Source organism: Pollicipes pollicipes, unplaced genomic scaffold (assembly GCF_011947565.3).
Source record: "Pollicipes pollicipes isolate AB1234 unplaced genomic scaffold, Ppol_2.1 Scaffold_5724;HRSCAF=6776_pilon_pilon_pilon, whole genome shotgun sequence".
Classification (NCBI taxonomy): Eukaryota; Metazoa; Arthropoda; class Thecostraca; order Pollicipedomorpha; family Pollicipedidae; genus Pollicipes; species Pollicipes pollicipes.
This window is the reverse complement of record NW_023596746.1, coordinates 46035485-46053096: the sequence shown is the minus strand read 5'-3', so window position 1 is coordinate 46053096 and position 17612 is coordinate 46035485. Positions and strand designations below refer to the sequence as shown.

Genomic DNA, 17612 nt, shown 5'->3' with positions numbered 1-17612 from the left:
CGAAGGCTCGGCGCACCAACAGATAATTCGAGACACGAATGTGCAGAACTGGGATACCATTCTTGGTTTCTAGTGTCCCGTGATTTGGTGCTTATGTTGCCCTTTTAGTGCGTGTTATAAATCGTCCCCTGCCTGCGTGCTAAAATCACATTACTGGTTTCTTGCCGAAATTATGATGGTGCCAGATAGCAATTTCTTGAAGATGATAGGCGCTCATGCGAGCATTGTGAGTAGCAATGGCCGAAACGACAAAGCAAATCATGCTAGTTGCCTACTCATTATTTTTGGTGCTAAAGATGTTGTTTGGGTTGTATGATTTCAAAGTTGGGCAATTCTGCTAACGCGAGCTGGTTGTGCCCGTTTCGTACTGCGCTCAAAACGCTCGCGGTGGATATTTTTCTTCTTCTAAAAAAGGTGAAGTACTTGAAGAATCCCAAAAACACTTCACGCCGAATATGTCCGGCGTATCACTGACATCTCAGCAATAAGTTCAGGGTATGCACGTCTCAATATGGCGTGCAGCCTCGAGTATGGTGTACGGCCACTTTCCATTGTTGTCAGTTTGAGGAATGAGTATGCAATCACGGGCGTGTTCGGCCGAGAGAAAATTATTCAACGAATGCTTATCTCTTCGATAGTCATCCATGGAGATTTTCCATTTACACTCGACCGGTCCTGAAATTATCCCCCAGATTAGTCTCCCATACGCCATTCGCAGCCAACAGTCATAGCTATGCATGGCGAAAACAGATCCTTCGTCTTGACTATGCTCTGAAAATTCTCCGGGGTTCTCCGTCGCTACGGATAATTATCGGTCAATTTTTCGTGACGGCACTGCCAAACGTCATTCCGAAAAATTTCCAATATTCCGGATAATTTTGCGAGAATATCTGCCGGCCGGACGCGCCCCGCAAAAATGGCAAAAATGCCTTCAAACACGCCAGCAAAAATGCTTTCGAAAATAAAACAAAGTATTTAAAAAGCAGATGCACGCGTCAGCTGAATAGAAGTGCTTACATTTCGCCATTGGTAACGTCATCAAATGCGACAATCCCGAATGGGGTGATGCGCCACAATATAACCCCGTCTCAACAGTGTTTTTATGCCTTGGTTAGAGCCCAAGGCCATAGAAATCCGAATTCGAAGGGCTTGAGAAATCCGTTAGAGCTAGCGTGGCAAAGGACTGTTAGAGCCGGGGTTATCTGGTTTCTTGGCCTGAAGTCATGCCATCTTGCTATGCTTTTGGTTGCACCAGTAATAGCATTAAGGAAGATTGTGAGGAATTAAGATTCTTCTGCATTCCTACCTCCCAGCGCGATCAGGAGCGGAGAAGGCTTTGGCTGGCGGCGATCCGAAGGAAAGGGGAGCCGTACAAGGACGCTAAGATATGTTCTACACATTTCGTGTCTTGGACGTATGACACAGGTCAAGGTTCTATCTTTTGAATTGTCCAAACTGGTAAACTGAAATGGTCTTAGTTGCCGTGGATTACACACAGACTGGTTAAGTTTTAGCTGCAATGTTTGCAGTAGTTTTCACTGCTGCAGCCTAAAAAAGATTGTCCAAGGAGACTTGGGTTTCCTTAGGACTAGTTCATAGTTTTACTGGTAAAATCACTGCGTGATGTCACTATAATGTCATACCTATCTCCTAAGGTTTATAGTTTTGGCTACCGGGAAAACACGTGTCACATCAACATAACTGTTACCGTTTTGGTGGATAACTTTATATATGACATTAAGTTGGTTATGGTCTCATGTTTAAACTTGATATACTAACTCTTTTACCCACAACTATTTGATAATTGATTGCAATACCGTACTTGTTAATACTAACACTTGCATTTTTGTTTTCAGGATGTCCTGCCAGGTGGTGGGACAAGCAGCATCCAGACTATGTGCCATCCAAATTTGAATTCCCTGCGAGTCATATGTCTGTTGGCGACCCACAGAAAGACCTTCGAAGATACCGTAGGGCACAAAAGATTTCCCAGAGGTCCGCCCTCACTGACTGTGTGTTAGTTGATTCCCTAATTGAAACAACACAAGGTGCTGGGAAGTGTGAGCAAGTGGAAGACACATTCAACTTCAGTGAAATAGTTCCAGATGGTGAAAGTGCTGAAGGGTCACAGACTCAAGCCCAACTGCCAACAGCAAAAATCCATGTGTCCATGCGAGGTAATGGTGAACAACTCATGATGTTTGCTGTTGGATGTATCGGGTTCTGCAATACCAATTACACTGATAGTGTTCTTACAGGTAAATATGAATATTCATAGAAGAGGTCAGTTTGATCATATGTAGTATTTAAACAAAGCCCTTTCATCTTGTTTCTGTACCTATGCTCTGTGTAGGCTGTTCACTTAGGTCTCTGTCACTGGTAGGTCCAAATGTTTGTCTTACTGCAGCTTAAGCCCTTGCTCAGTGCTCTATGGAATACTATGTGCTTAACCATTTTGGGACAATGTTGTGCGCTTGAAGATGTGATCCAAACCATATTTATACCAAATAGATATAGTACTCATCAGGTTTACAAGGAATATGAACCATTTCCATCATTTGTGACTTTGTCCCAGATATTCTCAGTATTGCAATGTCCTCACAAGCACAAACAGTCACAAACCCTGCACACCAGTAGACTCAAAAATTGAAAGTGATGACTTATGTGTAAGATAACCATGTTTACCAACAGCTACTAGGTCAGTGTGCCTACAGATGCTGCACGCTCTTGTCTGTGGAGCTTCAGGCACTGAGGCACACATTATTTTGTGATTCACAGATGCAAGTACAAATACAGATGGTGGCTGTTCTGTGGTAACAGAAGATGTGAAGCGCCTGAGAATCATCATCGACATGTTCCGGGACGCCAATGAACGTCTGACTGAAGAAAATGCTGCTCTCAAAGCAGAGAATGAGGAGCTGAAGAAATCATGTAAAGTAGACCCATTTGATGAACTGCATGGAAATGAGGAGAAGCTTAAGTTTTATACTGGTGTCCCATCTCTTGCAGCATTTCTGTTCCTTTTACGCATCATGCACGTCTCTGGCCTCAGTAAGTTTCGTGGCTTATCAGCTGAATCCACGTTTCTGGCTGTATTACTTAACTCAAGCTAGGTTTAAACAGTAAAGACATTGCGTACAGGCTAAATGTCAACCTGATGTACATAGGGACGATCTTGTCAACACGTCTACCCATCCTAGCCAGTGTTGCAAAACAGTTCATAATTTGGCCAACAAAAGAAGCTGTGCGAGCAAACCTTCCATCCTGCTTTCGTCTGGCAGGGACAGAGCTTAGAAAAACTAGGGTTGTTGTGGATTGCTTTGAACTTTTCACTGAAAGGCCACAATCACTTGTCGCAAGGGCCAAAATGTGGAGTAATTATAAGAGCCATAGCACCATAAAATTTCTTCTAGGCATATCACCATCGGGCGCAGTGACATTCTTATCAGAGGCTTGGGGCGGATGAGCAACCGACAAAGCCATCACCCTGGTCAGCGGTCTGATAGGCTTAGTTAAGCCATATGACGTTGTCTTGGCCGACCGGGACCGGGCCGGGGGCAAGTGCTAGGAGCTGGTCTTACGGTTGCCACCAATTTCAGAAATAGTTTTGTTTGTGTACTTTATTGCTGCAAAAATATGCAAAATATTAATTTTGAGAGTAATTGACTAGGGTCAAGTATGGCATGTTGGTGGAGGACATTGTATGGCACATTGGCAAGTAGCTTTTTATAACATTTTTGAGTAAGTTCGAATACTTTTACTTGTTTCCATCACTAGGTTATGGGCACCACAAGACCAATGTAGTTGGTGCGCCCTTAAGCCCAAATAATCATCATCGCCATCGCTTTTGTTTCCATCTCCTACCTATCTCACTACCATCATGGGGCTACACCTTGGCTATTTGATGTAACCACTTCAAAAACAGATGACTTGCATAAACTTGCATAAACTTGCATGAACAGTGTGGATTTTGTCAGTCAGGCCAGGATCATGGATATCAGTCAAAAACTATTCCATTGTTCCAGATTACAGGAATCATCATTGTGCTCATCTTCGCACTGAACTCTATGTGCTGTAATAAGATTTGCACTGGGCTGAGCTCCGAGCTGTCATATTCCAGCAATGACATTGTTTGGGTATTGCCATGCTGCTGCCACTATTTTAAAATACTAAATTTACTTACTATTAACTAGATTTGGTGACAGCTATGCACCATACTCACAGTTTGCAAAGTTCAAGGGTGCATGGCCTCAGCTTGTATTACTTATCTTTGGGATGACTGGCATTTTAAAATGAGTCGGACATTTTGCATCTCAGATGTACTCCTGATGAATCACCACTTAGCACAAGGATTAACGCACACACTGAGGGCAGAGATTTTCAATTTGCATGACTCATTTGAAGTGCAAGATGTCCATTGTATTGTATAGTAATCAAATTTCCCAATTATTGTGGTCTTTTCAGATTCCCAGTTCAACAAGGTCACCAACAGAAATGGCTTGATGCATGTGGTATCAGTGTTCTCAAGACGGGGCATAGAGTGCATCAGGTACATTCTCCATCATATGCCTTTTCCTGCCTGGCAGCCAAAAGGAATAAGCCTGGGGCCGATGCTGTGCCCTCTCTGCAGGTTTGTGAATGCCTAGGTTTTCTTTATTTCTTTTTGTCAGACACTTCATATTTAGCCTTAGCATTCAGGCTTGAAGTTAGTCAACATTAGAACACACATGGCGTTTCTGTGATCACCTTTTGTCTCATTCATTTCCATGTCTGCGTTCAGTCATTATTCATTCATGCATTTCAGTGTGCTGCAGTCATTTCTGACATCAACATTTATATGATGCAAGCAAAACATCGTTTTGTGTTATACTTGTCGCACATGCCACAGTGCTGTCCTACAACCTGTACATTGTGTGACAGCTTTGTTCATTGTTAATCTTTCTGATACTGATCATTGATGCCTGAATTGTTTCAGCACAGGGAAGGTGTTCCAGGCACCCCAGTGCTTCCTGTGTCTACACCATCTCGAAGACCAGAATCCGGGTCAGAGTGTTTTTTTTTGGGGGGGGTTGGATGTGGAAAATTAGTTTACTTTTGAACAAGAAGATTGAAACTTGTGTTACAAAAATTATAGTACAAACTGCATTAATGACGTACAGATGGTTACATTTGCAATAATGATTATTTAGACATTGTCTTATAATGATCATATCATGCCAAACACAAGGAACTTGTAAGACGTACAGGGACTTACAGGACTACATGAAACACCTTGATGACTAAAGGGACTAGCAGCCTGAAATCTGTCTAATTAGTGAAATTGCACATTGGCATGTAGTATTGTATGGACAATGCTGTATAAAACATTAATGCAGCTTGTTTGCTCCTACGGTCCAAAGCCAGAGCAAAGTTACCAGTAAGTCCCCACCTTACTTTTTGCAGTCATCGTCATAGGTATTTACTCCACATCTGTAGTCTATTGCAATTTCCATTTCACAGTGTGTTATGTTTCAGACGATCGGCAACAAGCAAGAAGCTGGTGATATCCAGCAGTACGCACATGATCCTGCGACGTGCGATGCGAAAGGCCGGCCTACCAACAGTCAAGCGTACCATCCTGCACCTTGCTAAAGGGTAACCATTTGTTTGTTCAGGCAGCAGAGTGCTGTTTCGACTACACAACCTTGTACCGTGCAGCGTGCACACAGCTTCAGTGGCAGTGCTTGTATGTACTGCACTTGGCTATGATTGTTTTGCAAAGGTGCCTAAGCCTATAAGGAAGAGGTTATCACCCATTTTCTATGCAAATTTTCTCGTATCTCAAAGATCTTTATAGTACGGTGTGAGTTGTTCCAAACATGCTGCACCTTACTACCTTACTGGACGTGTGAATTAAATTAGACGTCAGCAATTAATTCCGAGCCTGTGAATGGAGTTTGCCATCCGCATGATTGTCGCGAGTGCAAAATAAATCCGCAGCTTTCAGTCATGTTCATCCTGTGGTTCCCCTGTTTTGCGTTTTTAAGCAGTGCTTCATTTCACTACAGGTACCTGAGGGAACCTGGTGGTGGCGATGGCGATAGGGAGCAAGCCGGAGGCGACAATGTGGGTGGCGATGGCGACACTGGTGACGCTGCGCACTTGGCCATGCCGAGTACATCACGGACGTTTCATTCGCCGATGTAAGTAGTGTATTCTAATGATGTGCATGTCTTTTTCTTTATTAAGAAAAATTGATCGCAACTGTAGCATTTTCTGTTGGGATATAGGTCTCCCGGCGCCGGGTCATGTGACCCGTCAGATCAGTTGACGGATCACCAGCTGACTCGTGCCCGAACTCGCGGGGCAGTGGTAATCCTGTCGCTCGCGCGTGCGCGCGTCGCTGTCGTGAGGTAATGCACGAGCCGAGCTAAGATCCTGCAAGTGAGACCAAAACAACTTCAACACTGTTGATTTCAAGCCAGCGCCAATGCTAGTTAACGGCAGTGATGGGTATTCAGCTTGTCATTAAGGCTCAGTAAATTTATTCGCGGATTGTGGTCAGCCTCCTCTAATAGTGCATATGACCTTCATAAGCTGAAGCCTTGGGCTAAAGCCTAGTCGAACCGTGATGTTTCCACCGCTCGTTATCTTTCGCTGCACCGAGCGCGACCTGGACCGGGTCCATGGGTGACCCTCAGCCGTGAGGCCACGACCGCCGCGTGACCGTGCCGCCGTCTGACCTCGCCTGCCCCTCCCCGCCAGGTGTTCGTGGAGGCGAAGCGGGTGGCCGACTTCATCGCGTCGCACCTGTGTCAGGCCGGCTTCCTGACCACCAGCATCCACGGCGACCGGCTGCGGCCCGAGCGCGAGGAGGCGCTGGCTGACTTCAAGTACGGCAAGACGCCGACGCTGATCGCCACGTCGGTGGCCTCGCGCGGCCACGGTGAGTGTGGCCGCCGCCCTGGGGCCGTCCTTGTCGGCGGGGCTTGTGCACTTGTGGCCGAAAGCGAACGCTGCGTGGTTGGACGCCAGGCGTGTTGTGTGGCGCGTCGTGATCAGGCGTCGTCGAGATTTTCATCAAACAGAGGTCGAACTGTTGTGCCCTCCCCTGAGCAATTATTGTACCTGCGTTGGGAGTTAATCCATATTAATGTCAGAAAAGATCGGAACGAAAGCAAGCAGCGGTAAGCAAAGTCCCCGATCCAACAGTAAACCCGATCCAGTTTGCATTAGCACAACGCTTACCAGAGATTAATTCGTTGGTAGTAGTTTGTTATTTTGTTGGTTATGTTAAATAGACTGTTGCGACATGCCGGATACCTTTCCCACTGCATCCGCATGACGCGGCGCAGCCCCGGCTAACCGACGTCCCTCCCCCAGAGATCAAGGGCGTGGCCAGCGTGGTCAATTACGACCTGCCGAGGGCCATCGACGACTACGTACACCGGATCGGCCGCACGGGCCGCGCGGGCAATACCGGCAGCGCCATCGGCTTCTACGACAGCGCGCTGGCCGCCGACCTGGTGAAGATCCTGGCCGGCGCCGAGCAGGAGGTGCCCGACGTCCTGCAGCGCGACGCCGGCAGCGCCGACTTCGGCGGTGCCGCCGGCGGCTCGTACGCGTCAAGCGACATCCAAGCGGGGGGGGGGGGGGGGGAGGGGGAGGGGAGAAAATGGGTGCCTTCCTGCCAGGGTGAGGGGCAAGCGACCTCATACGGTCTCAGCAGCAGTGTGTCGTCGAGTGCGTCGTTAAGCTCCAATGGCGACGACAGAGGCGCCAGGCATGACGCTGATGCGTCAACTGCGTCCATTTACGCAGGCGGCAGCGTTTAGAAACACTGGTGGCTTATTTAGGGTCCTCCAGCACAATCCAGCCCGGCGAGCGACATCCAATTTCTACACCAAGATCCGACGAGCCCAGGAGTACGGTATTCCACCCGCCGCAAGGCGTGACGTGGCGGCGCGCGGGTCTCACCTTTGAACCAGGCGAGATCGGGGCGCTTGGAGAAGAGCGTGGCGCGGGACACCTGTCTGCTCTCGGTCAGGGCGGCGCACCCCACCTCTTCCAGGGTCTGGAGGAGGGGGAGGGGGTTAATGGCGCGGCACGGTCGTGCGCGAGGCAGCTGGGCGCGCCGGCGCTGCACCGACGGTGGCAAGGCGGGTAGATTGAGAAGCAATGAACCCGACGGCCCGGTCTGGGGCGACGAACACACGGTAAGCATGAGCCGGAAAGCCTGGTTGCTCCTAGACGGATGGCCGCGCCCTAGCGCCGCTGGATGGAGAACAGACATTGCTCAGACGGCAGCCTTCCCCGCCTACCGCGTGAGGTGCACGCTTGACACGTAGCACACTGCGCGACCGCGCCTCCAGCGACGGAGGACCGGCCGCGCCTAGGCTGCGCAGGTTGCTGAGAGCCGGGGGTCGGGGTGGAGGCAGACGACCCGCGGAGCGACAGCAAGGCCGCACGAACCTCCAGCAGTTGGCGCGTCTGCACTACCGTCAGCGTGAGGTGGAAGTGGCTCTGGGCGGCGGCGAGCGGGCAGGCCGGCCACGTCATGCAGTGGCTGAGCACAGCGCCGGAGAGCCGGTCCAGCACGCGCCGATTCACAGAGCCGCCGACGCGTCGCCACGGCGCAGTCTGGAAGAACACCGGCTGCATGTCCTTGCTGGGCCCAGACGGGGCGGCGTCAGAGGGCAGCCATATGGCGCTGAAACACTCGTAAGCACTCGCTAACCTTGGATACGTAGCGAAGCGGAAATGGACTCAGTGCTAACGCTGACAACTGCGTTCAAATATCACGTTTCCTTACAATGTTGGCTTCGACAGTTTTTGCACTCCCCAGCAACGTGTGCGGCGCGTTCTATAGCAATCCCCACACTCGAAAAGCAATCCTACATGCCTCCTCGTAAGCGGAACGGACACAGGCGGGGGAGCTTCGCTATTCACCGCCAATCATGTTCATCCCATTGTTTGGATTCCCATAACAAAGGTTCTAAACCATTTTTGACGAATGTGGATGAAAGATTGGATAATTATACCATGCTTCATCACTTCACTCCATCAAGTCCCGTTACATTTCTAACGCCATACATGACATCATAAATTCTAATGAAGTTGAGTTAGAAAACAAACTTCGAACAAATCTCGCACGGATGTGCCAAACATCCAATTTTTAGACGCTATCAGCCTGACACCAGCGAGCTCACCACCACTACCTCTTTGGCAGAGACATGCCGGAGCTGCCTCAGAACGTGTAAACGCCAGAACGGGAACCATATGGCACGTATTCACAGCACCTGACAGCCCACGCGACAAACCACACCGTGTCCTCCACGGGGAGCAGCCACCACCGCAGCACACAAGACTCCACCTACTTGCGGCTAGAAGAGGCTAGGTCGCCGCCGACGGCGGCCAGGCTGCTGGCGGCCGACTCCTGCTGCCGGCGCGTCAGGTGGTACGAGTACAGCACCCAGCGCTGGCCGAGCGAGCGGGTCACGTACAGCGGGCGCGTGACGCCGCCGCGCAGCAGCAGCTCGTGCTGCATCGTCAGCGCCACCAGACGCCGCAGCTCGGGCCGTGCCAGGCTGCTCTCCTCCTGCCCGGGCGGCGCAGCGGTGCGTCAGAGGGCCCGGCGCCCGTGCGCGCACTACAGTCACGGATCTTACACCGTCAGTCGAGACGGAACGGGGGTTAGAGAGGGGTCTGGTACACCTCGGACTCGGGCACGACTCTGCACCGGTCTGCACGACTCTGCACCAGCAGCTGCGCCGGCTCCATGCCCAGCTCGCCGGCGTCCTCTAGTATCGAGATAAGCTGCTTCACGTGCGAGGCGTCCCGATCGGTGAGGGCACCCTCGGCTCGCGGCCGCTCCAGCACGGCCGCCGCGTCCGGCGCCTCCTCCGACAGCAGAGAGGTAGCAAAATCCAAGGAAAACCCTGTTCGTTGGCACATTTTAGGGGGATGCGTTATTTTTCATTGACTATCCCCCAACCCGTTTTGCGAAACTACACCGCTGTTCATTGCTGTCACGCAACAACTGACAGAGGCCTACAGCCCGGCATGACCCACTCCAAAATAGGCGAGTGTGCGGTCTGCGCGAGACGCGACACGAGTGACGCGGCTCGTCCTCGACTCTCAGTGAGTACAGCAGGAGACAGCAAGTCTCCGCCAGCCGGCCCAGACACGCCCCCTCCGCAGCCCCGGACAGCTGACAACACCAGCCACAGCGCACGGCCCGCAATACTCTGCCAGAGCTCGGGCGTCCGAGCCGGGGCCTCACCTGGCGAGCTTGTCCCGCGCCGTCTGCGCCAACCGCGGGCTGACCGGCATGTACTGCTCGTCCACCTTCATGGGGCCCTCGCCGTTGGCCGGGTCGCCGGCGGCGCTCTCATCCGGGGTCACCAGGCGCGTCAGCATCTTGAACGGCACGATGTGCAGCTGCTCGTGGTAGTTGTGCGTGTCCTTCCTGGCGTCGGCAGCGGAGGCAGAGGGTGCGGGTAAGCACGGCGTCGGCCGGGCACCGACGCCAACATATCGGGCCGAGCGTTGCCGTTTGGGAAGTGGCTTCACCGGCAGCGTACTGCCATCGGCGACGGCGGCGTGTAACCGTTCGAGCCTCTCGACACAGAGGTTTCAGGGCCAGAGCGCGGCGGCGGCCGACGCACTGCCGCCACCGTAGGAGTGGACGCCGCCGTCAACGTCCCGCTCTCGCTACCTACACCCATGCGACGTGGCTTCTGCTTCGGCTTAACATCCGCCCGCCGCTGCTCCTGTCTCTGTCTACTGACCTGACCTCCGTCCTCCCTTGCCCCGCTGACCTGACCCGTGCGTGACCCCTGCCCGTGGCCCGCTCACCTGCCGGGCCGGTCGCCACCGGCCATCAGTAGCTCGGTGCCCTGGCTCTCGCGCGTAGCCGGCAGCACCAGCCTGGATATGGAGCGCTGGCCGACGCGGCGCGTGCCGCCCGACGAGCAGCCCAGCGCCATGCCGCGCCGGTCCGCAGCCGCCGCGTGGCCCCGGTACTCCATCATACCCTGCCGGGGGACGCCGACGCCGTCAGGCCAGCCCGCGCCGGTCACCCGCGCGCCACAGACGGCGCTCACAATGTTCGGTCACATCACACGGTGGTCGGTGTGGGAGGGCGGAGACGGCAGGACCTGGCGCCGGCCGCTGCAGTTCGGACGTCATGCCCGGCCGCCGTGCCTGCAGGAGCACTGCCCTGCTCCTTCTCTTTGGTGCTTAGTCGGATCAGGTTGTCCGGCGCGGCCACGTCGTACAGCAGCTGCCGGCGGGAGCGACCGTCAGACGGGCACCGGTCCGACGCACGCGTGCACCCCCCGGCCGTCACAAGCCGGAGTGGATCACCGGACGGACTTGACGGACAAATTGACACTTCATAGACCAGTGTAGACCATACAGGCCAGCACAGGCCCTCCACAGCCGGTGAGCCATGAACAGATCAGAAAAGGTTTCTACAGGCGGAAATGAGGCCTCCACAGTTAATAATATGCCTTCTGCAGATCAGAATGCCCCTTAACACACTCAACAGTGGCCTCTTTTGGTCGGAACATGTCATATATAGGCCAGAAGAAGAGCTCAACGGGGACACATACAGACACACAATACATTTACAGTTAAGAATATGCCTTAACATGCCATGTGGTCAATCATCATAATACACACCTTGTGCAGGTGCACCACTCAGGTGCTTGCATCTATTCCAGGCGACGCTCCGGGGTGGGCACTGGGCAGTGAGGAGGCTCGCACCTCCCATGTCAGAGAAGGGTAGCGGGTGAGAAGGTCACAGAGGACCTTCTTGGCCTGATGTTCGTTGGCCAACTCCGCCACCAGTTCCTGATGGAAGTTAGGATGACTACACAGCATGGCATGCATATACTTAACAGGATGTTCAACATCGCTTTAACAGTGAAACATACTGCCTAAAACGGTGAGGAAGACACAATTTTTTTCAAGGCAAAGAAGACACCAATTCTAGCATTAATTACTGACCATAACATCTAACATTTTGCTTTATAGTACATTGTGTGTGTAGCAAAACATGGGATGGTTATCATACGGGGGCAGTCATATTACTTGTTTAATTACTTGCCCAGTTAGCCTGACCATGCAGACCAAGCACACATGTATGCACTGAAGGCAGGTGGTCTTGATACCGTGACTTTGTGAAGCCATTATTAATTTTTCTGATGACATACCCAAATTCAGGAGATGCATAAAATATTGTTACCCTAGCACGAGAGGTTTGAGCCGAGGCTGCCCCCTCAACTGCTCTGGCCCTGTGGGGCATGACATGATCATAATGACAATGCAAATGTAAGGAGACCACTATGCAGCATATGTTGACATTGTCCTATATTTTTACATTGATATGGGAAAGTTGGGCCAATTGAAATTAAGCATGATTTTGTACGCTGACATACACACACCCACACAACACAACTGCACACTCCCTAGTTCAACTTGCAGAAGTTTTAATCACGGCTAGGCTAGATTCTGTGAGAAAGCATCATGACTGATTAAAGTTATGTTCACATGACATGTGTCATGCAATCATCTGCTAAAGTGAAGCCACCACCCAAACAGCATAACCAATGCGCACAACTGTTTTACACAAAGTTATTCTTTGTGTAAATGCATCAGCATCTCCCAAAACTCAAGAAACTGATAAATGCGGTGACAGCATGTGCATATTAAACAAATAGGACCTACAGATACAAATAAACCGCATGTGCACCAATGGTACAGAAATGTAAGACCGGAAAATCAGACCACTGTGTGAAAAGCTAAGTAGAAGTGAACATGTCACCAACCAGCCCCAGGGGTTGCTCACCCAGATGCCTCCTGAAACAGACACCTTACAGCTGCTGGTCGGGTGGGGCGTGGCAGGCGGCCTCGGCCACGGCCCCGTGGCTGCCGATACCCATTGATACTGATGTCACAAGAAGCAAATTTCTTTATGAGGTAATCACCAAACAAAATAAAAAAACGGGTTCCATAACAAAATAAACACAGCAGCACCACTAACAGTGTTTGTTATTTGTAACTAGAAATGAGGTCATCCAAAAATAAACAATAAATTTAAATTGCCGTGAATTAGTTGTCAAGGTATTGTTATTGTTGTGGTAAAAATTGATAAGTAAGATAAATCACAAAACTTTTGTGCAAAACTGATGCAAGGACTACGCACAGCAGGCAAACATAGGTCAAAAATCCGGCATTACGATACACGACATTCATCGACAAGTTTCGGTATGGGATTCATAACAATATCTGACGGTTTTCGCAGCATACCATGCGTTGATATATGTTAACTGCCCAAAAACTGGCGATTGTTACGTCGCGCATGTCAAACAGTTCACCAAACTTTTCCTTCGCCCAGGAACAAGACAATCTGAACACCGCCCACTTACCCCGCACCAGACGCAGCCGACGCAGCTGTTACCACGAAAACGGCGGCTGGCATCAGCTTGCGTGCATTTAGAGATGTTCCTGAGGTGTGGATACCGCACGGAGACAGATGTTGCTGTCGTCACACAACGAATCCATGACGCCATCAAAGAATGACGTAATGGGACGCATTTTTAAAACTTCAAAATTATGCTACTTAGGGTCGTTTTTGAACCTTGAAAGTTTCCCAATAGTTACAAGTAAACCTTTGGCATCATATCCGATGCTTATCTCAAAATCTTCAAATGTGGAACATTCCGTTTAAACGCTTGCTCACGCTCCTCCTTGACCACCAACCGACCGACTGCGCCCTTGAAGCAACTCGCAGTCAAGTGAGAATTGGGACGCCAAAGTTGTGAAGGTTTTCCACTCCCATAGAACGAAAAGAAATTCACGACGTTCACCTCCAGATAGCCTCATTTCCTCTGTTCAGCCTTGGATTACCGGGCTGTGTTGTTTAGTATCTATGCATCCTAAGCCCCGCCAGTTTTAGCACGAATCGGTACTAACCACGGTTAGCAAGCAAGGATCTAACCTACCCCTAGCCTAAACAACCCAAACACATGCCCCCCCCCCCCTTCCGGTAGGCGTCGATGCCGCGGAGTGATAGGAAGCTAAGGACCGTTTTAACCTCTTAGCTCCATGACGAACGTTTTACAGTGGAACTGCAGGGGCGTCCGAACAAGCTACCAGGATCTCCAACTATGCGTTAACGAGCGGCGTCCGGTGGTGATAGGCCTCCAGGAGACAAAACTGGCACCTGACAGCGTTTTTGGTCTTTCGGGTTATGCTGTTTGGCGGCGAGACTTACCACCTGACCCTGTTGCGCATGGTGGCGTTCTCCTCGCCTTGCACCACAGCATGTCTGCACAAAGGCTGACTTTAAACACCGAGTTTCAAGCTATCGCAGTCAAAGTGTTGTTAAACTGTCATAGGATCACCATATGCTCAATCTACTTTCCTCCGGGGACCGGGTTTCCGTCCGTTCATTTGATAAACCTGGTGGCTCAGCTTCCGCCGCCTATCCTGATATTAGGTGATTTTAATTCTCGCCACTCAGCGTGGGGTTGTGTCAACATAAACACCCGCGTGAAACGCTGCGAAGCCCTCATATATTAAAAATCGCTGTGCCTCTTAAACACGGGCACGCGTACCCATTTTACACTCCCATCGGGGCAGGCATCGGCAATCGACTTAAGTCTTTTGAGCCCACAACTGATCAGCCATTTTGACTGATTGGTGCCAGACGATCCAATGGGAAGTGACCACTTCCCCATCTGGATCAAGTACCGGGTTGACGTTTTCCTTGGTTCTCGACCACAGCGCTGGAATTTTAGAAAAGCCAGCTGGATTGAGTTTCAAGCGAGGATCGAGCATTCCCTTACTATTTTACCAGCGAGTGAACCCCCGTCGGTAGAAGATTTGACCTTGTTGATTTTGCGGTCTGCAGAAAGGTGCTTACCGCGAACGTCAGGCTGCCATCGTCGTCCTCCGGTCTCATGGTGGACGCAGCAGTGCCGGGACGCCATCTGTGCGTGTAAGAGGGCCTTTGGGAAGTTTGACCGTCGGAGCACGACTGAGAACCTAATTGCATTTCGACGGGCACGAGCGGCTGCTAGACGCACCATTCTAGAAGCTAAGCGGGCATCGTGGCGATCGTACGTCGGCCAACTAAACTGCCAAACACCTGCATCCAATGTATGGTCACGGATCAAACGCATTGAGCGACAGCACTCGTCTGTACCACACCCTGTGCTCTGTATTAATGAACGTGACATTATACACCCAGCTGACGCAGCAAATGTCCGTCCCGGTGGCTCAGTTGGTTAGAGCGCCTGCCTTCCGATGCACCCGCCCGTGGCGGGGTGGGTTCGAGTCGCTTTAGGGCGCTCGCTATTTGCCCTTGACAGGTATGGCCTGCGGCCGGTGGCAGCGGTCGCGCTAAAGATCAGTTGATGTCAGAGGGCAGGACGGACCATGCTGAGCATTGCGGCACGTAAAGCTTTCGCCACCAAATTCTGCCGTTGCCTGGAATTGCGCGATCGGATGGTAGGGGTCAGGGCTCACACAACAAGCACTGCTTAGCGTGAGCTCTGATCCCGGAAATCCATCCATTCAAAGGGTTCGGATCAAATCTTTAAAAAAAAAATGAAATCGCCCGCGCATTCTCCGAACGGTGTGGTGACAGCAATGTCGTCCCACAGTTCATACGTCACCGGATCCGCTGCGAGGCATCCCCTGTCGACTTCAGCACGACGGAGCAGATGTCGTACAACTTACCTTTTACAATGGCCGGACTAATTTCCGCGATCGGATCGCTGCGCGACGTGGCAGAGGGTCCGGATCTAGTTCACAACGCCATGCTTAAGCAACTCCCCACTTCAGTAGTTGAGGCCCTCTTAACAACGTACAACAAACTCTGGGCGAATGGAGGTTTTACGGAGTCTTGGCGTGAGTCATACATTGCCCCCATGCTGAAGCCTGGTAAGAATGGGGCTGGCCCTGCCGACTATCGCCCTATCTCACTGACACCATGCATTTGTAAGTTGATGGAAGCGTATGGTAAATGTACGTTTGTGGTGGTTTTGGAGAGGTACAACGTTTTCACGGCTACTCATTGTGGATTCGGGAGAAACCGCAGTACCATTGACCATCTCATAGCTCTCGACTCAAACATCCGTACCAGTTTTAAGGAAAAACCACATGTTGGCGCCGTTTTTTTATGTTGAAGAAGCCTATGATACGACGTGGCGTTACGGCATCCTGAAAAAGCTCTTTCATTGTGGCATTCGAGGAGCCATGGGCCCGTTCTAAGCAAACTTTATGACCGATCGCTTTTCCAGAGTTTGTGTTGGCTCACACTTTTCGGATAGGTACCAACAAGATAATGGCGTGCCCCAGGGCAGTGTTCTGAGCGTCACTTTGTTCGCTGTGATGATAAACGATATTGGTGACTCCCTTCCAAAGTCGGTCAGTCGCTCTCTCTTCGTGGATGATGTCGCCATCTGCTATGCATCGCCAAACTTTGCTTCTTTGGAGCGTCGCTTGCAGTTGGCTGTGATCAGCCTGGAAAGATGGAGTGTTGTAAACGGACTACGTTTCTCAACCTCGAAAACAGTCGCTATGGACTTTTGCACACGACGTCGTCAATGCCCCGCCATGGCTTTAAGGCTATACGGCCAGACCATCCCGAACAAATCTAGTACCCGCTTCTTGGGTCTGCAGTTTGATAACCGTTTAACGTATTAGTCACATCTGAAAACCCTACGTGAGAACAGCCTTAAACCATTGGACATATTGAAGTATGTGCCTCGAACACGTTATGGAGCGGACAGAAGAACACTGCTACTGCTATATCGCTCACTTTTACGTTCGAAACTTGACTATGGCTGTTTTATTTATGACCACGCGCCGAGTTCCTCCAAACGTTTATTAGACACCGTGCATCATGCTGTAATACGCATTGTGACGGGGGCATTCAGGACGTCGCCAGTTACTAGCCTTACCGTGGAAGTTAATGAACCGGCGTTGGCTCTGAGAAGGCATGGCATGCGGTACTTTTGCAAGCTGGCTCAATTTCCGAACCATCCGACTCACCGAGCAATTTTTTTCACGTGGTGTGGAAAGTAAATTCCAAAGTGGCGGAAAGCCGTCCGCTATTCCATTTGGTGTCCAGATGAAGAAGCTGTTCCGGGAAAAAGACATAGGTCTGCGTGGTGTGCTATGGTCGCCTCCCGCATCACTGCCTCCATGCGAGCTAATTTCACCAAAAGTAGATGCATCCCTTTCATACACCAGCAAACAGGGAGCGATCCCATGCGACGTGAGATCGAAGGCTCTGGAGCACATCGGGTCGTACATAGGTCTTCAAGCCACGTATACTGATGGGTCCAAGACGGAGGTGGGCGTTGGTGCTTCATTTGTAAATGATCAAGCCACCCGGTCCTTTTCTTTACCGAAACACGCCTCAGTTTACACGTCCGAGCCCGTTGCAATCAGTAAAGCCCCATGCTTTATCGAAGTTGGTGAGAGCAACTCACACGTGATCTTATCCGATTCTTTGAGCAGCCTGCTGGCCCTGACAGCGTTTAACTCACCTTGTCCCACTATACAGAATATTTTAGTTCGCCTGACAGCGCTGGATCTTGCTGGTAAAACTGTCG

The 17612-nt window shown here is 51.0% G+C and overlaps 2 protein-coding genes across 3 annotated transcripts; both read left to right on the top strand.

Annotated features, from left to right (window-relative positions):
• The first annotated feature begins 1121 nt into the window (after window positions 1–1121).
• Window positions 1122–6867, top strand: LOC119102594 (uncharacterized). Of its 2 annotated transcripts, none has more exons than XM_037226028.1 (8): window positions 1122–1425; window positions 1857–2177; window positions 2779–2931; window positions 4465–4630; window positions 4976–5043; window positions 5515–5634; window positions 6048–6182; window positions 6745–6867. In XM_037226028.1, the coding sequence occupies exons 1-6, from the start codon at window positions 1224–1226 to the stop codon at window positions 5541–5543; spliced, it is 939 nt and encodes a 312-aa protein (XP_037081923.1). In that variant the 5' UTR covers window positions 1122–1223; the 3' UTR covers window positions 5544–5634; window positions 6048–6182; window positions 6745–6867. The 2 variants fall into 2 exon arrangements, with proteins under 2 accessions (XP_037081923.1, XP_037081922.1); XM_037226027.1 differs by having other exon boundaries at window positions 1857–2258.
• LOC119103111 (ATP-dependent RNA helicase vasa-like) lies at window positions 6074–8375 on the top strand. Its single transcript, XM_037226563.1, has 4 exons — window positions 6074–6127; window positions 6745–6925; window positions 7363–7559; window positions 8352–8375. Exons 1-4 carry the CDS (start codon window positions 6074–6076, stop codon window positions 8373–8375), a joined length of 456 nt encoding a protein of 151 aa, XP_037082458.1.
• Window positions 8376–17612: the final 9237 nt, after the last annotated feature.

What these genes read in the sequence shown, in the direction of transcription:
- LOC119102594 (XM_037226027.1), top strand. Translation starts at nt 1,224, where the DNA reads ATGCCATCTTGCTATGCTTTTGGTTGCACCAGTAATAGCATTAAGGAA. An exon ending in CACTGATAGTGTTCTTACAG is followed by an intron (nt 2,259 to 2,778) that starts GTAAATATGAAT and finishes TGTGATTCACAG; the next exon opens with ATGCAAGTACAAATACAGAT. An exon ending in ATGCTGTGCCCTCTCTGCAG is followed by an intron (nt 4,631 to 4,975) that starts GTTTGTGAATGC and finishes GAATTGTTTCAG; the next exon opens with CACAGGGAAGGTGTTCCAGG.
- LOC119103111 (XM_037226563.1), top strand. Translation starts at nt 6,074, where the DNA reads ATGGCGATAGGGAGCAAGCCGGAGGCGACAATGTGGGTGGCGATGGCG. An exon ending in GGGTGGCGATGGCGACACTG is followed by an intron (nt 6,128 to 6,744) that starts GTGACGCTGCGC and finishes CCTCCCCGCCAG; the next exon opens with GTGTTCGTGGAGGCGAAGCG. An exon ending in CCGACGTCCTGCAGCGCGAC is followed by an intron (nt 7,560 to 8,351) that starts GCCGGCAGCGCC and finishes CCGCGCCTCCAG; the next exon opens with CGACGGAGGACCGGCCGCGC.